Raw genomic sequence first — 25,563 nt, forward strand, 5'->3', positions numbered from 1 at the left:
CGGCCAATGGGAGCCGGCGTTACTACTGAGTCCTGATGCTAAGATGGCGGCGAGGGGGAATCGTCGGGTGAGTGTGGCCTCCGTCCCGGCCCCGGGTGCCAGGCGAGGCCATGCACTTTCTGTCGCGTCCTACTCCGGGGCGGGGATCACCTTGAACCCGCTGTGGGAAAGAGCGCGGTGCCTGTGGGGCCTTTAAGGCAGCATTGAGTCAGCTGTGGTAGATATTTAGTAACTAACCTGGTCAGTGATCTTATTCCACCCTGAAGCCTGGCCGCCTGGCTCAGAGATAGGGGCGTTACCATGCACTACAAGCCCCTCTCTCTCAGCCACATTAAAGACAAGGCCCCTTCAAGGGTTAAACAGAAAAGACTTTCCAGTCGATCTTCAGATGTTGTGACACCCTTCTGTAGTCGGAGGGGTTTGAACCCAGGCCTCCTGGCTCAGAGGTGTGAACACTGCCGCTGACATAACAGCCCTAAGGTAAAGTTGCCATAGTCTTTCTGAACCACAGGGATATTTTCTCCTCTGAGAAAGAGAGAGAGAGGAATGCTTGATGGTATTTTGACCTAATGGTCCCCCTGCCTTAGATGAGGGGAGAGGTTAAGAAGGAGAGTCCTTCCTGCTGACCTCAGCCAGAGCAGGGCTTGAACCCATGGTGTTGGTATCACTCTACATTGCAAACCAGTCATCCAGACAACTGAGTGCTGGGAAAAGTTTCATTTCTGGGAGACCTTCCCTCCACACAGCAGCAGAGAGATGTCCAGTTTGACTGAAAATAGAAAAATGAGAGGCATAGGTTTTTATAGCAGTTGGAATAGCCCCTGAGTTTTTGAGGTTCTGGTTTCAAGTCACACTTCATTACAACACTAAGGGAATGCAGCACTGTTGTTGCGGCTCAATTGTGGATAACACCTTAAGTCTGGAACCTGTTTGCCTGCTTGGGTGGATGGAATATTCTGACTATTTTGAAGAGCAGGGTTTTGTTCTGGCCTGACCAATGTTTATCTCTCAATTAACAGCCCTAAAAGCAAAGTGCTGGAGAATCTCGGCAGGTCTGGTAGCGTCAGTGGAGAAATAAATAACCCTATTCTGTGCGGTACTGAGAGAATGCTGCACTGTTATCTTCTACTTAAGTTGTTAAACAGGATCCTGTTCACTCCTTCCCATGCATGTATAATGTCATTTGTGTGAATTCAGGCACTCCACAACCAACATTACCAGTTTGCTGTTTGCACAGGTCAAGGTCCAACACAAGTTGGCAGTGAATTTTCTTGTGTTGTAACAGTGACTGTACTTCAAAAGCATACTCTGAAACTGGGAAAAATATAAATATAACTTTGTTTCTTTCCTTTGACTTTAAAATATGTTATCCTATTCTTACACTTACTTTTTTTCTTCCTTTCATATAATCACTATTTATTAACCTGGAAAATATTTTTGCATGTATCTGCATATCATTTTTTTTTCCCCCACTCTGATCTCTTGTCCCTACCTGGATATTTATGATTGAGGTCATCCAGTGTGACTTCATCTGCCTCAATTTCCTTGCCCCTCTTTTGCATTCTAACTTGTCTGTCTCTGAACTTGAGCACTCTCTTCAGTTGGCTCTGATCCTAAAATTGTCGTCAAAAATGTTGACAACAGGAGGCTGTTGTAAGCTGGCAACCAACTCCAACTTTGCAGAACCCAAGCACCATCTCTGATACTTTCCACTATCTCCTCACCCCATACCATGCCCCCAGTACCAAATATCAAGCAATCATCTCAATGACTATCATTGATCTTCTCTTGCCTGCAGTTATTGCAGGCTTTGGTTTTACTGTCTTGTTTCCCTTTCTGTCCTCTCTGGCAGCAGTTGTCCATTTTTCCCCAAATTGCCTCCTCTAAATATGTATTTTGTTTCCTTTACTTATTCTGTTACCACTCCCTTTGTCACCGAATCATTCCTGTCCACTTCTCTATTGCAGTCCTTCCTTTTTGATCCCTCTGCTCTTTTGCTGACAATCTATTAAGTTTGTAACTTTTCTGACTTGATGAAAGGCCTTCAATCTGAAGCATTCACATGTCTCTCTTTACAGATACTGCCAGCCAGCCACACATTTCCAGCATTTTCAATTGTGAATATTGTTTATTTTAAACATGTTAGAGACTTGGTTAACAATGTGAATGGCAGGATTCCATCTGAATTCTTATACAGTTAAACCAATTGTTCACTAACACGGTAATAAGTAAATGTGCAGAATTGACTGAGAGGTCATTGAAGCTCTGATGTGGTCACTTTTTTATTGCTGTCAATAACCCTTACAATTGAAGTTTGGCCTTGTGTTATAGAGCGATACAGCACAGAAATAAACCCATCAGTCCAACCATGCCAAACATGATCCCAAACTAAACTGGCTCCACCTGCCTGCTCCTGGCCCATATCCTACAAACCTTTCCTATTTATGTGTCCATCTAAATGTCTTTTAAGTGTTTCAACTGTACCCACATCCACCACTTCCTCAAAGTTTTTATTGCATATGCAAACCACCCTGGATATGAGTTTGCTCGCTGACCTGGAAGGTTCGTTTTCAGACGTTTCGTCACCATTCTAGGTAACATCATCAGTGAGCCTCCGATGAAGCACAAACCTTCCAGCTCAGCGAGCAAACTCACATCCAGAACCTCAACCTGAGCTACAAATCTTCTCAAAACTCGCTAGCAAACCACCCTTTGCGTAAAATATTTGTCTCCTTTGTCTTTTTCAAAATCTCTCTCCTCTCACCTTAAAAATGAGCCCCCTAAGTCTTGAAATCCCCCATCCTAGGGAAAAGACAACTGCCACTAACTCTATCTATACCTCATTATTTTGTAAACTGCTATAAGGTCATCTCTCAACCTCCTATGCTCCAGTCTTTTAAAAAAAAAAGTGCCAGTCGTTCTTGATAGCTGAACCCTTCCATACCCGGCACATCCTGATAAATCTCTTCTGGACCCTGTCCAGCTTCATAATATCCTTCCTATAACTGGGTGACCAGAACTGGACACAGTATTCTGGAACAGGCTTCACCAATGTCCTGTACAACCTCCGCATGACTTCCCCTCTCCTATACTCAAAGGACTCACCAATGAAGGCAAGCCTGCCGAATGCCTTTTTAACTACCGAGTCTGTATGTGACACAAACTTCAAAGAATTGTATCTGCATGCCATGTCCCTCTGTTCTACAACACTGCCTGAGGGTCTACCATTAATTATATAAATCCTACCCTCATTCGTTGTACCTAAATGCAATACCTTGCATTTATCCAGATTGAACTCCCAATCTGCCATTTTTCAGCCCATTAACCCATGTGATCAAGATCTATCTGTACTCTTAGAAAATCTTCCTCCCTATCTATTATGTGCCCAATTTTGGTGTTGTCTGAAAATTTATTAACCATGCCTTCTTTATTTCCTTCCAAATCATTTATATAAATGATAAACAAAAGAAGACCCAGAACCCAATGGAACACCTCTGGTCACAGGCCTACAATCCAAAAAGCAACCCTCCACTATTACTCTGTCTCCTCCTGTTTAAGCCAATAATGAATCCACTTATTTACATATTTAATTTTTTTTGGCTTGGTATTTTTAAGAAAAGTTACTTTTGAGTGCCTTTAATTGTCTATTCACTGCTTTTCTTTAATACAGTATGTGTGACAAATAGTGAAATTTATTCTTTGGAATAAGCTAAAAAATTTACACCTTAAGAATGCACATGTATCCTTCTCTGATACATCATGTAAATTCCGTAAATTGCACTCTTAAATTTCTTTGACGTTTCAGTGTTCAACGTTCATTGTTCAAAGTTGTAAAAGTCACCTGACTTAATCCTCTTTTTAAGGATGGGATGACCAGAACTGACTGGAGGAAATCAAAAGAAGCCAGTGAGTGTTTAATTTTTCTGTTATATTTTACATTCTACTGGTCCTGCCTTCATTCTAGTTTTAACTGATGTTTCCCTCTTGTGTTTTGATTTGCCTATGTCCAGCCATCCACTTGTAGCTGTGAATAGAATGGATTCTGCCATTGATTTCCTGCTGTACAGCAATATACCCCACCTTCCCTTTCTTCATAGGCATTCCCTTGAGACTGAGAGAGAACTTTCTTCCACCCTGGAGCTCAGGATCATGAGATGGCTAACCCTCCTATGTTGGATACACACACCCTGCCACAGATAGGGCAGCTCTGTTTGAAGATGGGTGGGATGTCAGGATTTTCACACATTTTCTCCACTGTTTGCACTTGGCCTCCATTGTGCTCTGATCAGAGATGTTCAAAGTGGTTGGCACTTCCACAGATGCTGCTGCTTCTCCAGTTTGGGCAGTTCTGAGCAACTGATTCCCAAGAGTTTGTGGGAATGTTGCATTTTCTCCCAGAGGTTTTGAATGTGGCCTTGAAGCGTTTCCTCTGCACTCCAATAAATCCCTGACCATGAAGGAGGCCTTAAGAAGAGACCGATTAAATTTTTAGTGTAGAAGTGGGAGACAAAATGTCTGAAGGAACAACCTTTTCAAACTGCTTTTGCACATGTCCTCCTGATGCTGGGTGATGTAGATGAGCAATCCTGTCTGGAAGTTACTGTTTGCGTAATTAGATACAGGGTACGATACAGTTAACTATTAACCAGAAAATATTGGTGGAGTGGACGCTAATTTGTAAAGATGGTGAAGGCGTAATGTCATTGTAGAAAAGCACAATACTACAGATAGAAAGGATCTGAATAAAATAGAGTATGCTAGAAATACTGAGCAGTTAAAAAGAAACAAGAAACGTGTGTAAGGTTTTGGGAAACTGAAATCAGAGAAGGCCCTTGAGGAATATGAAGAAGGCATGAAAGAATTTAAATTAAATTAGGAATTTTGGGGGCGCTAAAAAGGGCAATGAAAAGAAAATCCTGAGGTGTTTTATTTATATTTTAGGAGCAAGAAGGTAGCTGGGGAAAGGATGGGTTCACTCATTTTTGGTTTGATTTATTATTGTCACATACTGAGATACAGTGGAAAGTATCGTTTTTGCATGTTAACCAGACTAATCATATCTTACATAAGTATATCACGGTAATAGAACAGAATGCAGAATATAGTACAATAGCTACAGAGAAGGTGTGGAGAAAGATCAACCCTAATATGAAGGGTCAGTTCATAAATCTGGTAACAGCAGGGAAGAAGCTGTCCTTAAACTGTTGGTGCATGCTTTCAAAGTTTCATATCTTCTGCCTGATGGAAGAGAATATAACTGGGGTGGGAGGGGCTTCTAATGTTGGCTGCCTTCCTGAGGCAGTGGGGAGTATAGATGGAGTCGGTGGGTGGAAGGCTGGTTTTCATGATGGACTGGGCTGTGTTCACAAGGACAAAGGAGGGAATTTACGTGGAGCCAGAGAAAGTGTGTGAGGTACTTTGGTGAGTACAACGCAAAGTACTCACCAAAGAGAAGGGCTTGGATGACAGTAAGATTAGGGAGGGATAAGTTGATACTAAAAAGGAGGCAGTTGTTGGATATCTTGAAAAAACATTTAGTTGGTTCAGTTCCCAATGCTCGAGGGGGGTCTAAGCCAGGATACTGAGAGGGGAAAGGAAGGAGATTGCTGTGTCCTTGATAGAAATCTTTGTACCCTCTTTAACCTCGAGAGATTCCAGAAGACTAGAGAATAGCTGATGGTTTTTTTTTGTTTAAGCATGGCAGCTGGAATAATCTAGGAATTTATAGACTGGTGAGCTTTGCGTTAATGTTTGGGAAATTGGAGAAGATTTCTGAGGGACAGGACTTACTCACATTTGGAACAGAATGGACTTATTAGAGATAGTTAGCATGGCTTTGTGTGGAGGTCGTCTGAAATTTTGATTGAGGTTTTTGAGGAACTAACAAAGATGATGGACGAGGATAGACAGTGGCTGTTGTCTACATGGACTTTTGGTAGAGCTTTCAACAAGATCTCTTATGAAATGCTGGTCCAGGAGATTAAGTTTCATAGGATGTGGTGAGTTGGTAAGTTGAGCAAAAAAATTGACTTGGTCAAAGGAAACCTGGTGGTTGTGGAGGAGTGTTTTCCTGACTGGAGGTCTGTGACCAGTGCTGGGACCTCTGTTGTTTTGTAATACATATAAATGATTTGGATGAAAATGTGGAGGCCCGATTAGTAAGTTCGCGGATGACATGAAAATTGGTGGAATTGTGGATGATGAAGTTTATCAAAGGATACAGCAGGATATAAATTAGTTGGAAAGTTGGGCAGAGAAGTGGCAGATGGAGTTAAATCAAAACAGGTGTGAGCTGATGCATTTGGGAGGTTATGTACAAGAGGAAAGTATACAGAGGGATCTTGGACTGCAAGTCCATAGCTCCCTGAAAATGGCAACAGAAATTGATAAAGACCTTTATCAGTCAGGGTATTGAGTATGAAAGTTGTAAAGTTGTGTTGCAGCTGTATAAAACTTTAGTTAGGCCACTTTTGGAGTATTGTTTGTGTGCAGTTTGGTCGTCATGACACTATAGGATGGATGTGCAGGCTTTGGAGAGGATGCAAGGGAGGTTTACCAGGGTTTTGCCGAGTGTATGACCTAAAAGGGGAGGTTGAAGAAACTTGAATCGTTTTTGCTAATGTTGGAAACTGATGGGCGACCTGGTAGAAGTATATAAAATTATGAGGCATGGATGGGGTGGACAATCAGTCTTTTTCACAGGGTGGAAATGTCAAAAACTAGAGGGCAAAAGTTAAAGGTAAGAGGGGAAAGTTTAAAGGAGATGTTTGAGGCACATTTTGTACACTGGGTGCATAGGTGACTGGAACTGGCTTCTGGGGAAGTGGTAAAAGCAGATACAATAGCAGTGTTTTAAGAGGCATTTAGACAGACATGAACAAGCAGGGAGTAGAGGGTTGCAGATCATGTTCAGTCAGATAGGATTAGTTTAGAATGGCAGCATGGCTGGCATAAACAAGGTGGGCTGAAAGGTCTGTTACTGTTCTGTTCTGTGTTCTCGGACAGGCTCATCTGCATTTTCCATAACCACCTGTTTTTATGTTTTTGGAATTGGTGAAAAAACCATGCAATTTCTCTGCAACTTGAAGCATGTTCCAATAGAATTTATATGCAAACATTGAAAGAGAGACAGACAAGTTCCAACCTTGAATTATATGATGAATTGGACCATGCAGCCAGTGGTGTAAAATGATATGTTAATTCTACTTTCTCTTCTTGCCGCCAGGAAAGCAGAAGATAAAGCAACTGAAAGAATTTAAACTCTTGAAGAAACTTGAGAAACAGAAGGCAGAGGAAGAGGAAGCACAGAGAGTTTTGGAGGAAAAAACAGAGCAGAAAGGTTATTGTGTAAAATGTCACAAAACTGGCTCGTATTTTGCATTATTCTTTCCTTACTAGGTTAGAATTTCTGTTTCTTAGACTATATCCAAGCTGAGTGGGTGGGCAGTGAACCTAAATGTACACACTGCCCAAAGAGATGCCTACATCTTGAGGTTCAGCTCAGAGAGAAATCAGCATGGTTTGGTGTCTCATTTTCCAGTGCTTTCTGCTGCTACAGCATCACTAGTATTTATACGGATAATGTAATCATTAAAGGCCACCATAATGTGGTTTAGAAAGACCATATTTCATAGCGGAAATAGGCCTTTTGGCCTGTAATGTCTGCTGTGCTGTTCAGAGAGATCATAGCTGATCTGATCATCTTCAACTCCCACTATCCTGCCTTCTTCCCAACATTCTTGATTCCCTTACTGATTAAAAATCTGTCTCTCCCTACTTTGGAAAATATTTAATGATCCAGCTTCTTCGGCCATCTGCAACATAGAATTCCACAGATTCATTACCATCTGAGAGAAGAAATTCCTCCTCATCTCTGTTTTATTCTAGAGATTACTACCTCTTGTACTAGACTGTTCCACAGGAAGAAATAACCTTTCTGCACCTACCTGGTCAAGTCCTCTGCGAATATTTGTATGTTTCACTGAAGTCATCCCTCATTCTTCTAAACTCCAATGAGTACAGGTCCAAGCTACCCAGCTCTGTTCATACAACAATCACTCCATAGCAGAGTCAACCGAGTGACCTTCTCTGGACTGTCTCTAATGCTAGTTCATTTCCTTAGGTAAGGGGCCCAAAACTATTCAGTGTTTCAGGTCAAGTTGTTCGTTTTTAAGCTGCTGATTGATGCTGCTTGATGTTTTGAGAAGGCCAGGAACATGTTCTGTCACTTAGTGGGTGGATCTTGTTTTCAGCATAATAACAGAAAATACCTACGGTAGAGACAGTAAGACCCTGTTTCCCTGTCCTTGTCTTTCAAGCAGTTGTTAAAGATTCTTGGCCACTTTGAGAGGTGAGCGAGGACTTCCACTGTTGTCCTGGTTAATTTCCCTTCCTCAGCACCACCACCATGTGGCATGGCTTTCTGCATTGCTGTTCGAAGTGTCTTTGTTTGTGGCAAACCAGTTGCTACCCGTGCTTACTTTACTCAAGTACGCTTTCAAAGTTTAAAAACTGAAAGAACTGCGGGATGCTGAAAACCAACAGAAGTTGCTGGAAAAGCTGAGCAGCTCCGGCAGTACTTGTGAAGAGAAACCAGTAACGTTTCGGGTCCAGTGACCCTTCACAGATGCTGCCAGACCTGCTCAGCTTTTCCAGCAACTTCTGTTTTTGTTGCATTTTCAAAATAATTATCTTTTGAGTGCAAGAGACTCAGAATGCTATATCTTCTCAAAATTACTAGTATCTGCAAGTTTTAATTCTTAGGTTTAGAGTAACATTGATGATATTCACAGTTAGTTATTTGATTGGGCTTTGACCCGTTTCCCAGACAGCATGAGGTACAGGCAGAGCAGTTGTAAGGTACCAGCCTTATTTATGCAGTAGTACTGTATTAATGTGCACCAAAAAAAAATACACAAGTTCAAAAATTATTTTAAAATATTATCTCTAGTCACCTTTCCTTATATTTAAAATAAACTAATATTAGTAACTTAAAGTTTGCACCTTGGTGCCACAGAGGATTGCACAATACCCTAGCTCGCTGACATGAATTGTTAAATGGTTCTGCATGGTGGTCCATTTTGCAAGCACTGATCTCGTTGTTTATCCTTTCCAGGTCGCCAGTATACTGTTAGTGTGGCATTACCAGGGTCAGTACTAGACAATGCCCAATCTCCAGAGCTCAGGACGTACTTAGCTGGTCAGATAGCACGTGCCTGCACTGTGTTCTGTGTGGATGAAATTGTCGTCTTTGGTGAACAGGGAGAAGATGAAAAGTAAGACCATTCACTGGTGTTAGTTACTAGACAAATCTGGCGTTTCCTTTTATCGAATACTTAAGTTTCTTGCAGGACTAAATGTTCCAAAGTTCTGAATTTGACCTGCACTACCTAGATGCTCTGGCGCAGAAGTGAGCTTCAGTTCTGTTTCTAGCAGACTTGGGAGAATGGCGCTGATAGTCCTGGTTGTTTCACCCCTCCTCATATAAACATTAACAAAGAAGAGCAGGAGGCAATTCGGTCCTTCTGCTGTTCCGTTAGCCCTGTACCTCAACTTTGCATCCTGTACCTGTCCTTGACTCAATTCATTCCAAACAAAATTATAACACCATCTCTGTTTTGAAAGATTCAGTTGTCCCAGCTTCCACAGCCTTTTGGAGGAGTGAATTTCTAATTTCTGTGTGTGTAGCACGGATTCAGAGTTTTCGCTGCTGTCCAAGGACAGGAACTTGACAGAGTAATGACTCCCTAAGGCAAAAACAAATCCCAATTTCAAAATGGGAGATTCATAATTTTTGGACACTTTAGACTGGCCCACAGTTGAAACATTGTCATGACATTCAATTTATTGAGTCCTATCAGGATCTTATGTTTCTGTAAGATCACCCTTTGTTCTTTGGTCTTGTATCCATTGAAATTTCAGAGCCCTACTGCATTTATAACACTGACATTTTCATCTCTGGAATCTGCTGAGTGAACCTTCTCCTCACATAGTACCCCAAATATAGTCTCATTAGGCCCTCCAGAACTGCAGCAACGCTCACCTTCTCTTAAACTTAATACCCTTTGAAAGAGTGCTCCTTAAGCCATGAGAAAGAGAAATTAATTTTACTCCTCACTTTAAACTCCTGTACTGGTGGACATTGTGTTTTGTGTCAATTCTATGTAACCCTTTTAATAGTTTAAACAACTCAATCAGACTGTCTATACTTGACAAGGTCCCCTTGGAGTCTCCCACGTGTTGTGGCAATGGGGGTGAGTGAGGAAGAGTTGTCTGGGACAGAGCTTCTGTTGGGATACTTGGCAAAAAGGAATGCCATGGGAGGGATGAATTTACTGGGTAGGTTCCCCTGGACTAAAGATGTTTTAGGTGGGTTGCAATCCAAAACCGCTTCCAAAAATATTGGAAGTTTTCACACCTTTGCCACTGGGAGCCATTTTTAATAATAACTTGCATTTATATAGTGCCTTTACCAAATGATAGTCATTTGGATGGACTGTAGAAACTTGAAATGTGTTTTGTCTGTGTGACTACAGGAGCGTAGAAGGAGAATTTCGAGGAATCGGGAGAAAAGGACATGCCAGTGTGCAGCTCGCACGGATTCTGCAGTACCTTGAATGCCCACAGTGAGTCAGTTTGTAGCCGAAATGAAGCTTTGGTTTTCTTAAAAACCGTCTAGGTCCTCTCGTAGAGTCACAGAGATATACAACACGGAAACAGACCTTTCAATCCAGCACACCCATGCCAACCAGATATCTGATATAAATCTAGTCCATTTTGGCCCATATCTCTCTCAAACCCACCCTATTCATATCCCCATCCAGAAGCTTTTTAAATGTTGTAATTGTACCAGCCTCCCCTTTCTCTGGCAGTCCGTTCCATATACACACCATCCTCTGTGTGAAAAGTTGCCCTTAGGTCCCTTTTGTATCTTTTCCTCTCTCACCTTAAACCTGTAGTTTTGGATTCCCCCCACCCCAGAGAAAAGACCCTGCTTATTTACCCTATCAATGTCCCTTGTGATTTTATGAACCTCTATAACGTCACCATTCAGACTCTTTTTCCAAAAAAAGCCCCAGTCTATTCATCGACTCACTGTAGCTGAAACCCTCCAACCCTGACATCATCCTTGTAAATCTTTCCTGAACCCTTTCTAGTTTCACAACATCCTTTCTATAGAAGGGAGACCAGAATTGCTCGTTACACCCCAAAAATGGCCAAACCAATGTCCTGTTCAGCCACAAATTGACCTCCCAACTCCTATCCTCAGTTCATTAACCAATGAAGGCAAGCATACCTAATACCTTCAGTATCCTATCTACCTGGGACTCCACTTTCAAGGAACTATGAACCTGCAGCCCAAGGTCTCTTTGTTCAGTAACACACCCCAAGACCTCACCATTAAGTGTATAAGCCCTGCCCTGATGTGCCTTTATCTAAATTAAACTCCATCTGCCACTCCTTGACCCATTGGCCCATCTGGTCAAGATCCTGCTGTACTGAGGTGACCTTTGGTGTCCACTACACCTCCATTTTTAGTGTCATCTGCAAACGTACTAACCATACCTCCTGTGTTCACATCCAAATCATTTATATCAATGATGAAAAGCAGTGACCCAGCACAGACCCTTGTGGCACCCAGCTGGTCACAGGCCTCCAGTCTGAAAAGCAGCCCTCTACCACCACCCTGTGTCTTCTCCCTTTTGAGCAAGTTCTGTATCCAAATAGTCATGTTACAAATCTTAGAAGCTGAATCAGGTAGTAACTAATACAGCTGGAGGAGGAGCTATACAGGGATGAGGAGTCTGAAAGGATGTAGAGAGACAGATAGTTAAGAATTAGAATTGATTTTATCAACTCATATACTCAGGTACAGGAGTGCAGTGAAAAGTACAAAGTTGCCATTCTCGGATACCTTCTTGGTTATGCACTTGATTGCAAAACTGAAATCTTTAAAAAAACCCAGCAGAAATAAAGGAAGCAAAGCCAAGAAGTATGAGAACTGTCCAGATATTAGTCTTATTTCCAGGTAGACACCTGGGCCTGGAATCTCAGGAGGAGCTGTGTGTTTGCTGCCACTGATGCTACCGGTATCACAGCTGGGTCCTGTAACATGCTCCAGTAGGGCCCATAACCGGTGCCTCACCAAAGAAAAAGGGAGAAAAAAGAAGGAAAAGCAAAAAGAAAGAAATAAGAGAACAGCAGACTGAACCGAATGAGCCCAGGAGCTTGATGGCAGCACTGCCATTCTGCCATCTAGATCTTTAGGGAATACTAATACTAAAGAAGCATTTCCAGAGCCAGGAGCCCAAACAGCTGCTTGGAGTTGCCTGAAAAGTGTCCAAAGAAATGACTGTCCAAATCCTGTTCTTTATATGGCAATAGGACCATTTTTCTTAGTGGATCCCCCTATTGTAGCACCTTGCTCACTGTCAAAAACCAACCTTTCTTTGCCATTCAGTGAACTTAACATGGGTTCCCATTGGGTAAAACACTGTACTAGGAGTGCACATTTGGAGAATCCAGTCTTATCCCAGTGTTGCTGCTTAGCTTGTGTTGCTGCTAGTTTGATTTACTTGCAAAAAACACAGAACCAGTGGTTTGATTTATATATTTTTAAAAAAAAACCTGAGAGCTGATTTCTAATAAAGATGATCATTTTCTGCATCTCTCTGATTAAGACTCAACTGTAGAGTGATCTTTCCATTGTATGTAACCAGGTACCTAAGGAAATCCTTTTTTCCAAAACACCAGGATCTGCAGTTTGCAGGTAAGCTGGTCTGGAAAAGTAGACGCACAAATAACATGAGACTTGTAGACTTCAAAATATTTATTGTTCTGACTAATGTTCAAAGTGATTATCATAAACAAGGTGATGTGTAATAACATTCTTTAACACAGTGACCTGATGTTATGGGCCAGTGGAGGCAGATGCATTATTAATTTGTAAGAAGGGAATTGGATAAATTCTTGAAGGAAAGGATTTATGGGGCTGTGGAAAACTGGAGAGTGGAGCTAATTGGATAGCTTTCTCAAAGAACCAACACACAAATGGAATGGGTACACCGGCCTTTTTCGGTGCTGCTTAACTTGACCTCAACGGAGCTATTCATAATTGTACTTTAGATGTCAACTGGTTACAAAAATTCAGTGCCGTTTGTTTTGTTCCTCTACCAGCATCTAATGACAGAGTTGGATGTCAGAACTGTGTCTTTCTGCTTAACTGTGAGGTTTACTGTTAAGATGAGTAGCAGTGATCAAGCTGTGCAACTGGAGGGTTTAAGAGGCACAAGTCAGGCCTGTTTCTGATCCAGTATCTCCGTCTGAACTTGGATGCCTTGCTTTACTTGAAGTGAATGGAGATAGTTAAAAGCAATAACAGGCAAGTAGCAATTTAGAATATAGATTGACTTGAGCCCACAGCTGCAGGAATGTAAAGTGAAAGATTAGTTTTCTCTGCTGCTGCTGCTACATCTTCCTGCTGTGAAGATGCTGTGGCTTTAAGAGGTGTATTTTGTCCTGCTTTTGTTTTTGAGAAGTTTTAAGGCAGAGGTGCCAACCAGTCTACCAGAGCCACCAGGGTAATCAACTTGTGAGACTTTGGGTTTTTTGTTTGGTATTGGAACAATAGAAGCAGCATGGATGGGTGTGGCCAGCTCTTGTCCCAGGATTTCTTGTTTTTAGTTTATTTTAGTTTTGAGATTCAGCAGTTGCTGTAGTGGGCTTGGAAAAAATGGAAGGTATTTTTTCCCCTCTCTATTACAGCCGAAAGTTCTGTTCCTAGGTTGCATATGAGACAAAATCTGTTTTTCTGAGTTTGCCTTTTTGCCATAGGGTGTGTTAATGGGATTTTGCTATGTTGGAAAGTTAATTAGTAATAATTACTGTATCAGCTTTGGCTTGCTGTTAGTGTTCTCTCCTCTGAACTAAAACATTGTCAGCTCAATCCTGACACTAGAGTTTGAGCATATAATTCAGGATGATGTTTCATTGTAGGTCTGAGGGAGTGCAGCACCATCGAGGTGTGTCTTTTTAATCAGATACCCCCTCAGGTGGAAGTATAAGATCCCATGACACTGTTCCAAAAGGAATGAAGTTCTACCCATGCTCTGTTTTACGTTCCCTCTGTTATTCCTGCCACCGTGTGGATCTTCAAGGTCTATAATGTGGCAGTGACTTCCGGAATCAGATATTGCTGTGTCTGCACCCAATTGCTGTACTTGGTTCCTCCAAGTGCTGTGGAACATTGGTCAACACAGTGCTCTCAAAGGCACCTTAGTTGGTCTTTTATTGCTTTGCTGTTTGCAAATTGACTTGTCACATTGCCTGTGTAACAACAGAAGTGCTTTGGTACAGTCTGAATACTTCATTAATATGCTCAACATGGAATCTGGAAGAAATCTCCTTATGTCGAGATCGGTCAGACTGTGAGCTTGTTACCACAGGGACTGTTCAGGGCAAACATCATAGATGCATTCTGAGGGGGAGGCTAGAGGAGAGCATGAAGGGCAGAAGGACGTGTTGATTGGGTTAAGATGAAGAGTGTTATGGTGCATAAACCCACTGGGGCGAATGGCCTGTGTTTGTGTTGTTTTAGGCCTCCTGAATCCACTGGACAGTCCACACCACATGAGGATCGATGAGAAATCTGAGTACCGTGAGGGAGTGGTAGTTGAACGGCCCAGTAAACCTCAGAAAGGATCATTTGTAAACTGTGGCATGAGAAAGGTTTGTGCAGAACAATCCAGGCCTGTTACAAAGGCAGGCTTGGAATTTGAATTCTTGAAAATCTTCCAGCAAAAACTTTGTTGCTTGCTTTTTAGTTCTCACCCACGGCATATGCCTATCATGCTGTCAGGGTGTGATTGATAGGAGAGTTGTGTGTGTCCCTGAACTGCATGTAAATCAGTCACAGTTCTATCGTTCTATGAAAGCACATGCTATTATAGATTTATAACAGTATCACTTAGCTCCGTGCGTTCATTGAATGGGCTGTCAAATTTATCCAACTCCATCTATCATACAAATCGCTCTCTTTCATACGTTTTACTAAGTGTAACTCTTCCACCTCCCTCTTGTTACTCACTTCTGTTTTATTATTTGAAATTAGGATGTACAGATTGACCGACAGCTTCAACCTGGTTTGCGGGTTACAGTCCGACTGCACAAGAATGAAAACCCAGGTAAAATAACGAATCAGAATCCATTAGTTCAGTTCCTGGTGAAAATAGTTTCTAAAGTAATGATGGGAAGAGTCTGATTTTTGTGGCATTTGATCTCTATAGGGATCTGCAGTAGCAGAAGAATCACTCTGCCTTTCCCAGACCATTAAATTGTAGTGAGGTGCAAAAAGGAATCACAGAGGAGTCTTAAGTTTTTTTTTGTTTTTTGGGATTTGAGAACGATTTAAGGCCACTATTTGTTTCCTGTACCTAACTGCCTTGGAAAAAATGTGGGTGGATTGCCTCCTTGAACCATTACAACCCTTGGGGTGTAGGTGAGCCAAAGTGATGATCGGAGGGGAGTTTCAGGAATGAAACCGACCGATAAGGAAGGAATGGCAACTCTGGATGATCTGTGTCTTGGAGGAGAACTTGCAGGTGGGTGGTGGTGTTTCCCTATATCTGCTGCCCTTGTCCTTCTGGATGGTAATGGCCACAAGTCTGCAAGGGAATGGATTTTTTTTTAAACATAATGAGAAAGCCAGCATATAATGGAGAGGAGGTTTTTCTACAACAATATGAAAGGTGCTCCAAAGATTCAATCATGAAGAGAGATTACGTGAAGTAAATAAGTCACCTCTGGAATATCGAGGTTGACTCTGGGTTTCTGGGATTTTGAAAGGAGTCGACTAAGATAGAGAAAATTATGTTCTGCTGGTGAGAGGACGGGATAATGGCATATGACCTTACAAGCAGAGAAGGCCATTCAGGAGAGAAATTAGGAAGTACTTTCTCTCCTAAGGCAGTGGGGTAGTTGGGGGAGGCTAGAGGGATGAAATGAAATCCTCCAAAAAGCAGTAGATGCTGGTTCAGTTAATGATTTTAAATCCAAAGTTGATAAATTTTTGCTAGGTAAGGATTTGAAAAGGGTACGAAAGCTCCATGTGGGCAGGAGAGAGTGGTAATGTCGCTAGACTATTAAGTCAGGAGTACAGGCTAATACTGCAGAGGACATGGATTCACATCACAGCATAGCAACTAGGTAACTAATAGAGTATCGTCAATTGTTGGAACACCCTATCTCGCTTCACTACAGCCCTTATGGGAAGGACATCTGCTTTCACACTTGGTCTACATGCCTTATCTATTTGGTTTAACTGCCTCCTGAAATGCCATTTAGCTCAAGGTCACTTAGGGCTATACAACCAATACTGGCCTGCCAGTATTACCCTCTTCCCATGCATGAATAAAGAAAAAGAAGGCAGATGAACAGGATTGATGTACAGTCAGCCATCATCTCTTAAAATAATGGAACCGTCTGGAGGGATAGATTGGCCTCAATCTTATACTAAATCAGTTTACCATTGGCTTATTTTAGATTTGGTGCAAATTGAGACCATTCAGCTCAAATTCAGTTATTTATCTCCCTCTGAGAGAATTTGTTCAGTTTTGATTTCCTGGAAACTGTTAAACTTTTTGAGTTTGCCTGTGGCAGTTGAATAAAATTAGGTTCTGCCAGTAACCTAAAGTGTATCCCTTTGCTTCGCTTCACTACTTCAGCAAAACAGAGTGCTGCTAACGCTGCCCATAATCCTAATAATGTTTTGTCCTTTCAGAAAGTAAAGCATTGAAGGGTACGGTTGTCCCGCCACATGCACCACGGACAGAATCTGGCCTGTACTGGGGTTACACAGTGCGACTTGCTTCATGCCTCAGTGAGTTCCAAATCACCCTCTGGCTGTTGTAGCACGACTTCAATTAAAAGATTAGGGTAAAGTTTAAATGGGCATATTAAAAATCTGTTTTCAAACCTAAACCTCACTGTCTGTGTATTGCAGGTGCTGTGTTCACAGAGTGCCCATTCAAGGATGGCTACGATCTCTCAATTGGCACATCTGAACGAGGGTCAAATGTTGACAATGTTACACTTCCAACATTCAAGTAAGGCTTATCTTCAGTGTCACTTCTCTGAAGATAATTGCTTTATAATCTCAATTACCCCTCAAGCTTTACACACATTCAGTTAGAGATTTTTCAGTGAGCTTCTTGATCACCAGTCATGCCCAAACTAATTACCAGTTACTGAAGAAAGTCACTTTGTGATCATGTTTTTGTTATCATTAAGTTAAACTCAGAACAGAAAACAAACTTTCTCAATTCCATTAGTTGTGCTTTTTCCTTGACTAGATCCCCCATCCCACTGTAGACTGGTGAGCCTTACATCAGTAGTGTCTAAGCTGTTGGAGGGGATTCTGAGACTTAGGATTTACACACATTTGAAGAGGCAAGGACTGATCAGGGACAGTCAGTATGGCTTTGTGTTGGAAATCATATCTCACAAATTTGATTGAGTTTTTTGAGGATGTGTCCAAATGGATAAATGAGGGCTGAGCAGTCGACATTGCCTGCATGGACTTCAGTAAAGCCTTTGACAAGGTTCTGCGTGGTAGACTGGTCAGTAAAGTCAGATCACATGGGAGTCAAGGAGAGCTTGCTAATTGGCTGTAAGATTGGCATGATAGTAGGAGACAGAGGCTGGTGGTGGAGGGATGCTTTTCGATTGGAAGCCTGTAATCGGTGGTGTTCTGCTTAAATCAGTGCTGGGTCCACCAGTTTTTGTCATTTTTACAGATGATTTAGATGACAGTTTAAGAGGCATGGTTAGTAAGGTTGGGGATGACACCAAAATTGGTGCAATAGTTGACAGTGAAGAAAGTTATTTAAAATTACAAAGAGATCTTGACTAATTAGGTCAGTGGGCTGAGGAGTGGCCAGTGGAGTTTAGTTGGTACAAATGCAACGTACTATAAAAGATTTAAAAGATGGTTCGTATGTGGAATGACCTGCCAGAGGAAGTGATAGAATGCAGATAGAATTACATTTAAAAGACGTTTGGACAGGTTCATGAATAGGAAAGGTTTAGGGGGATATGGGCCAAACACAAGCAAGTGTGACTAGTTTTAGTTTGGGAAACTTGGTCAGCATGGACGAGTTGGACCAAAGGGTCTGTTTCCAGGCTGTGTGACTCTATAAACATTCTTTGAGATGTCTTGTCATAAGCATCTTATCAACCCATTCATCTCACTCCTGATGCTTCACATTATTTAGAGGAAAAACCAATTGCTGATATCCGAAACTGACTGAACCTTCCCAATTTGATGCAATAACAATTAAATTTTCTCTCCGTTCCTCAGCCTCTATATTAGACTTGGGTTACTAGCTTCCTCTTTTTAAGACTGCAATTACTTCCAATCCAAAATAAATGCAGTGGCCCAGCTTCCACTATTTTCTGAGGAAAAAGAATTCTGGGCTAACACCCCTGAGTGGAGAGAAAATTATCCTGATCGCTCTTGAAAGCCAGATCTCTTGTGCTTAAAATTGTGTCCCCTAGGACTTTTCTTCCCCACGAGAGAAAACATCCTTTCAGCACTCACTCTGTCAAGCCCTCTCAGAAACTTATAAGTTTCAATAATATCATCCTTCATTCTGCTAAATGAAAATATCTATTAGCCCAACATCCTATTGCCAACCAACAGCAGCAGTATGCTTTGTGCTTTGTTGGTATGGTCCCCACATCCTTAATTATGAGTAATGCTGTTGGAGGTTCATCATTTTATAAAACTGGGTAACCTCCATATTTCAGGAAGATTTCCGTTTCCATTCTAAAACAGTTCCTAGTATTTTGTTTAAACTCCTCACGTAACTACATTGCTTTCAGGGTGGAGATCACAGTCCACCCATTTGGCCTGATGTTTGTAAATCATGGCGTAGTCAAAATATAGAAACTAGCGAGTTTTGAGAAGATTTGCAGCTCAGGTTGAGGTTCTGGATGTGAGTTTGCTCGCTGAGCTGGAAGGTTAGTTTTCAGACATTTCGTCACCATTCTAGGTAACATCATCAGTGAGCCTCCGACGAAGCGCTGGTGTTACGTCCCGCTTTTTGTTTATCTGGTTAGGTTTCCTTGGGTTGGTGATGTCATTTCCTGCATTGGTGATGTCATTTCCTGTTCTTTTTCTCAGGGGATGGTAGATTGGCTCCAAGTCAATGTGTTTGTTGATGGAATTCCGGTTGGAATGCCATGCTTCTAGGAATTCTCGTGCATGTCTCTGTTTGGCTTGTCCTAGGATGGATGTGTTGTCCCAATCAAAGTGGTGTCCTTCCACATCTGTATGTAAGGATACTAGTGATAGTGGGTCATGTCGTTTTGTGGCTAGTTGATGTTCATGTATTCTGGTGGCTAGCTTTTTGCCTGTTTGTCCAATGTAGTGTTTGTCACAGTTCTTGCGAGGTATTTTGTAGATGACGTTGTTGTCTGTATGGGGTCTTTTAAGTTCATTAGCTGCTGTTTTAGTGTGTTGGTGGGTTTGTGGGCTACCCTGATGCCAAGGGGTCCGAGTAGTCTGGCAGTCATTTCGGAAATGTCTTTGATGTAGGGGAGAGTGGTTATGGTTTCTGAGCCCGTTTTGTCTGTTTGTTTGGGTTTGTTGCTGAGAAATCGGCGGACTGTGTTCATTGGGTACCCGTTCTTTTTGAATACGCTGTATAGGTGACTTTCTTCTGCTCTTCGCAGTTCCTCTGTGCTGCAGTGTGTGGTGGCTCGTTGGAATAATGTTCTAATGCAGCTTCGTTTGTGGGTGTTGGGATGGTTGCTCCTCTAGTTCAGTATTTGGTCTCTGTGTTGTTTTCCTGTAGACGCTGGTTTGAAGTTCCCCATTGGCTGTTCGCTCTACTGTGACATCTAGGAATGGCAGTTTGCTTTTGTTTTCCTCCTCTTTTGTGAATGTTATGCCAGTAAGGGTATTATTGATGGTCTTGAAGGTTTCCTCTAATTTGTTTTGTTCAGTGATGACAAAGGTGTCGTCCACATAGCGGACCCAAAGTTTGGGTTGGATGATTGGCAGAGCTGTTTGTTCGAGTCTCTGCATTACTGCCTCTGCTAAGAACCCTGATATCGGAGATCCCATGGGTGTACCGTTCGTTTGTCTGTAGGTTTTGTTATTGAAAGTGAAGTGGATGGTGAGGCATAGGTCCACTAGCTTGATGTTGTCCTTGCTGATGAGGTTGGTGGTGTCTGGTGTATGTGTCTTCTGTTCTTCTAATAGTGTAGTCAGTGTTTCTTTCGCCAGGTTGATGTTGATGGATGTGAACAGGGCTGTTACGTCAAAGGAGACCATTATTTCATCCTCTTCTATCTTGGTGTCTTTGGTGTTCAGGAATTCTTGGGTGGAGTGAATGGAGTGGTGGGAGTCTTCTACTAGGTGTTTTAGGACCAAATACTGAACTACAGGAGCAACCATCCCAACACCCACAAACGAAGCTGCATTAGAACATTATTCCAACGAGCCACCACACGCTGCAGCACAGAGGAACTACGCAGAGCAGAAGAAAATCACCTATACAGCGTATTCAAAAAGAATGGGTACCCTATAAACACAGTCCGCCGACTCCTCAGCAATAAACCCAAACAAACAGACAAAACGGGCTCAGAAACCATAACCACTCTCCCCTACATCAAAGACATTTCCGAAATGACTGCCAGACTACTCGGACCTCTTGGCATCAGGGTAGCCCACAAACCCACCAACACACTAAAACAGCAGCTAATGAACTTAAAAGACCCCATACAGACAACAAATAAAACGAACGTCATCTACAAAATACCTTGCAAGAACTTGTGACAAACACTACATTGGACAAACAGGCAGAAAGCTAGCCACCAGGATACATGAACATCAACTAGCCACAAAACGACATGACCCACTATCACTCGTATCCTTACATACAGATGAGGAAGGACACCACTTTGATTGGGACAACACATCCATCCTAGGACAAGCCAAACAGAGACATGCACGAGAATTCCTAGAAGCATGGCATTCCAACCGGAATTCCATCAACAAACACATTGATATGGAGCCAATCTACCACCCTCTGAGAAAAAGAGCCGGAAATGATATCACCAACGCAGGAAATGACATCACCAACCCAAGGAAACTAAACAGATAAATAGAAAGCGGGACATAACACCAGCGCTTCGTCGGAGGCTCACTGATGTTGTTACCTAGAATGGTGACGAAATGTCTGAAAACTAACCTTCCAGCTCAGCGAGCAAACTCACATCCAAAATATAGAAACATACAAATCACCTGTTCCCACTTTTCCACCATATCCTTTGATCTCATTAGTCCGAAATGCTATATCCAACCCCACCTTGAAATCATACAATGTTTTGGCCTTGACTGCTTTCTGTGATAACAAATTCTGCAGACCCCTTTGAGTGAAGAAATTTCTTACTCTTTTTTTCATCCCTTTTCCAAGCTACAGTGCCTTAAATTTACAATTCTCGTTCTTGTGTCCAAGTTTGTCCATGGTCTCTCCTCCCTACCTTTGCAACCACCCCAGACCTGACAGCCCTCTGAAATTGCTGTGTTCTTTAGTTTTGCCCTTTCGTACCCCCTTGATTTTTGCCATTCCCCTTAGGTGGCTTTGCCTTCGACCATCTCAGTGCCCAATTGTAGTGTTCTCTCCCTAGCCTTCTCTGTCTCCCAAAACTTGAGTGCTCTCTCTTCCTTCTAATGCTCCTTAAAACCTGTTGGTCATCTTCCTAATATCTCTCCTTGTAATTCATTGCAAAATCTTTAGTGAGCAACTTTCCAATGAAACATATTGCGATGTTTGGTAATGTTAAAGGTGTCACATATATGTGATTAACTTTTAGACGGCACCCATTCTAGAATTTCTGTTTCCATTACTTCTCTTCCAATCTTGTGCATAAAGTAAAATTCAATGCCAGCGCAGTGACCTGCTGGTTAATGTTTTCTGTTAAATTGCAGTAACTGTTATAATGTGAGATTTTGAAGGGTTGCTCACTTTCACCATCAGTAATTTAATAACACTGTGTTGTTGCTTCTTCACAGCATGTGCAAAATGAATAAAATGCTGTAACCTTTTTTCCTTCCTGCTTTAGGAATTTGTTGGTGGTGTTTGGTGGTCTTCAAGGACTTGAGGCCAGTGTAGATGTTGATCAAAACCTCAGTTTTACAGATCCCAGTGTCCTTTTTCACCACTATTTGAACACCTGCCCTGGTCAGGGCAGCCGTACCATCCGCACTGAGGTATGTAACAAAGACGATGTCTTGTCCTAAATCCTTGTCCTAAATTAGTACGTAAAAACATGTAAGGAGGTGCAGACCTTCAGATTTGAAGGCCATTGACCCAGCAGCTAAACCAACAACTTTCCCAGTCGCCTTTCCCTTTCTTCAAGCCTTATGTACTCATAAGCACGATGGTCCAGACGTGGCTGTAAAGTAAAATCCAAAAGAACTATGGATGCTGTAAATCAGGAACAAAAACAGAAGTTGCTGGAAAAGCTCAGCAGGTCTGGCAGTGTCAGAACTGGACCTGAAACATTAACTCTGATTTTTACTCCACAGACGTTGTCAGACCTGCTGAACTTTTCCAGCAACTCCTGTGAGTGTATGGTACTTCACAGTACCTATCAACATGACAGTCATATTTGCATTGAGAGATTACTGGCCTTTAATACATTTGGTACAGTTTACTCTTGTATTTTTCTGTGACTTGTAGTGCTTTGGCAATGCCCTGAATCACTGATTAAATTCAAACCTGATCCTTGCATCTTGGTCAGCACACTGCAATAATCATTCATGTAATCCTCTTGTGTTCTTTCTTTCCTCATTATAGATGTGAACAATTATGCAAAAGACAGTACTGTACATTGGGCACTGTTTGACAGTTGCCTCCTGCAGTAATAGGCATTTAGATTTACTAAACACAGAACACCTGGAGAATCTCAGCAGATCTGGCATAGTCTGTGGAGAGAGAAAAACAAAGTTAATGTTTCAAGTCTGTTATAACTGTTGTTCAGTCTGAAGTTTCTCCAGCTTCTGTGTTCAAGATTTCCAGCATCTGCAATATTTTGCCATTTATTTAGGTTTCTTAGGCTGGTGTCTTATTGTCCATTTGGCTGTGTTTGAGGCCTGCGTATCACCGTCAGAATCCCATCTCAAATCTCATGAGAACCCCGTCAAATGGTGACAGGAAAAACTAACTTCATAGAACAGCCACACAGACCTTAAACACAAACTCTGGTATTTATCTTGAATCTGTTGGTGCCTGGGCTGGTCCGGTGCTTCCATGATCAATTTTTGCCCCTGAAATTCAGGTAAATCTGTGAATTTATGGTGTTTAAAAACATTGTGATTTCATAAAAGGTACGATTTTGTTTTCAATAAGAGCCAAAAATGCTGGAGAAACTCAGCCAGTCTGATGGCATCTTTGGAGACAAAGCAGAGTCAATGTTTCGGGTCCTGTGACCTTTCTTCAAAACTAGTATTTACTGAGCTAATTGTACTGATCAGATAATGGACTTTTTAAGAATCTTGATTTAATTTGTTTCATTGATTTTTCAGTTGAAAGAATCTCTGATCCACAGTTGAGCAACTGATTAGGTTGAATCTTACCAATTTTTCTGTAGGAAAGGGCCCATTATTCCCTTCACTCAGACCAGCATCTCTCCTTGGGTCAATATCACCTAAATTTATAATCCAGAAACCTAATTCAAAACTCTAGAGACATGAGATCAAATACCCCCACAGCAGTTAGTGCGTAAAACATCTCAGTTTCAGGTCACCATTACTATCATCAATTGTTACAAAAAACGCATTAGTTCACTCACATCTTTAAGGGAAGGAAATCTGCCATCCTTACTTGGTCTGGACTTTATTTGCTTCTGGACCACAGCGATGTAGTTGAGTTATCAATGGCTGTCTGAAATGACTGCAAAGCAATTAGTGATGGGTAACAAATGTTGGCCTTGCCTGTGGCGCCAACATCTCATGAAAGAATATATTTTAGTAAAAGACTTATTCTTTTGGTGGTTGTGGTTTACAGTGGTTGGTGTTTTTGTCATCTTCCAGGAAGCTATTCTCATTACCCTCTCTGCATTGCGACCAAAGATTGACCTGGCAGTCAGAAATTCTGCTTCAAGTTGAAAGTGTAAATATTTTGCAGTGAGCCACCCCTGCAATCCGCTGATGTTGTGAAGGACCAAGATTCATGTCCCTGGCTGACACCAGAGCCAGATTGCAGATGTCCAACCCTGGTTTGTGATGCAGTGGGAGAGTGCATTTGTTGAGATTCTGCAGTGTATTCCTGCAACATGTGCTTTCCAGCACTGAAACTGTGGTGAAGATTTAATCATAACTTGATTCATCCTCAAGCCATGCATCAATTCGATGAGGACATGGGTAAATGATGGATACTGCTGGCTTCAATCTGACACAAATATCACTTCAGTCATTTTCAGATAGGCCTACATTGACTGGGGTAACACATCAAACATGTTTGCTGATTGCAGCCCGTCTGCGTGTTTGACCGGAACTGTTCCTCGGTACTTTTATTGGTATCACCACAGAATTACAATTCAGGTGCATAGGCTGGTTATTGACTTAAGAATTAAGAGCAGGATTAAGATGCTTGGCCTCTGAAGCCTACACTGCCATCAATAAATTCATGGCTCTGATTAGTCCACATTCCTACCAATAATCTTTCGTTTTCTCTACCTTTAAAAATATTCAAGGACTCTGCTTCCACTACCTTTTTTGAGGAAGAGAGTTCTAACAACTTGCGCCCTTCTGTCAGACAGTAATTCTCTGGATCCCTGGCTTAAATAGGCAACCCCTCATTTTGAAAGATGTGTTATTGATGAATCATGCCATTTATGTGTTGAATAAAGATTTATTTTTAAAACTGTTTGTTAAGTCGTATGTGAAGCTGGTGCACACGTTTTGCAGGCCTTTGTAAGTAACTTAATGATTACGTTCAATGCACTCATTGAGGGTTTTATACAGTAGAATTTAATTTGGGGCGGTTGTGATTATTAATCCTTCAACTCAGAAACTGAGAGTAGCCAATGAAAGTTTGCTACTCTGAAGACTCCCAGCCTTGTTACAGCTAGACATGCTGATCATCTTTAATTTTCATGGATCCTTAGCAGGCACATGTTTCATTTTATGGCACAGATGGCCAGCTGCTGAAACTGACATATTTATTCTGATTTAGAGGCAGTCGCTGAAGTTACAGTTAAGAAATAAAAGCATAAAGAGAATGGGGTCAGGTCCCTGATGTTCGACTTTCAAAGTTCCTGGTTCTAGGTTTAGGAGTTCAGAAGGGGTATCCTATCTCTAGGTGTAAGTATCACTTTAAATTGTGTATACTGAATCCACTTCTATTAATGTCAGCCTTCAGTACAGCCCCTTGTTTTAATGCACACCATGGATCCCTGGAGATTTCAACTGATCCATCAAGAATTTCTTTGGCTGCTTGGTCATTGAGATGAATTTCAGCCTTGGTGGGGGTCATATTGGAGTCTGACTCTAGG

General features: G+C 41.8%; 2 protein-coding genes across 3 annotated transcripts in view; one reads left to right on the top strand and one right to left on the bottom strand.

The window, feature by feature from the left end:
• spout1 (SPOUT domain containing methyltransferase 1) lies at positions 1 to 24,913 on the top strand. 2 transcript variants are annotated; one of them, XM_048559155.2, is made up of 12 exons: positions 1 to 67; positions 3,864 to 3,906; positions 7,226 to 7,339; positions 9,116 to 9,275; positions 10,536 to 10,625; positions 12,720 to 12,769; positions 14,597 to 14,727; positions 15,110 to 15,182; positions 16,778 to 16,876; positions 17,000 to 17,102; positions 22,129 to 22,276; positions 24,101 to 24,913. In XM_048559155.2, exons 1-12 carry the CDS (start codon positions 44 to 46, stop codon positions 24,173 to 24,175), a joined length of 1,110 nt encoding a protein of 369 aa, XP_048415112.1. In that variant the 5' UTR covers positions 1 to 43; the 3' UTR covers positions 24,176 to 24,913. The 2 variants fall into 2 exon arrangements, with proteins under 2 accessions (XP_048415112.1, XP_048415113.1); XM_048559156.2 differs by having other exon boundaries at positions 41 to 67; positions 3,806 to 3,906.
• LOC125465528 (bile salt-activated lipase-like) overlaps positions 23,297 to 25,563 on the bottom strand; it is a 22,253-nt gene continuing 19,986 nt past the window's right edge. Inside the window, exon 11 of the mRNA XM_048559153.2 lies at positions 23,297 to 23,335. Within this exon, the coding sequence (XP_048415110.1) occupies positions 23,323 to 23,335 (13 nt within the window). The 3' untranslated portion in view covers positions 23,297 to 23,322. The remainder of the gene's footprint in view (positions 23,336 to 25,563) is intronic.

The sequence above is a fragment of the Stegostoma tigrinum genome, chromosome 29 (assembly GCF_030684315.1).
Source record: "Stegostoma tigrinum isolate sSteTig4 chromosome 29, sSteTig4.hap1, whole genome shotgun sequence".
Taxonomy (NCBI): domain Eukaryota; kingdom Metazoa; phylum Chordata; class Chondrichthyes; order Orectolobiformes; family Stegostomatidae; genus Stegostoma; species Stegostoma tigrinum.

Bases quoted from the DNA above. Each gene is read 5' to 3' on its own strand.
- spout1 (XM_048559155.2), top strand. From the start codon at position 44: ATGGCGGCGAGGGGGAATCGTCGG. The intron at 9,276-10,535 runs GTAAGACCATTC...GTGTGACTACAG, and splicing joins GAACAGGGAGAAGATGAAAA to GAGCGTAGAAGGAGAATTTC. The intron at 14,728-15,109 runs GTTTGTGCAGAA...ATTTGAAATTAG, and splicing joins TAAACTGTGGCATGAGAAAG to GATGTACAGATTGACCGACA.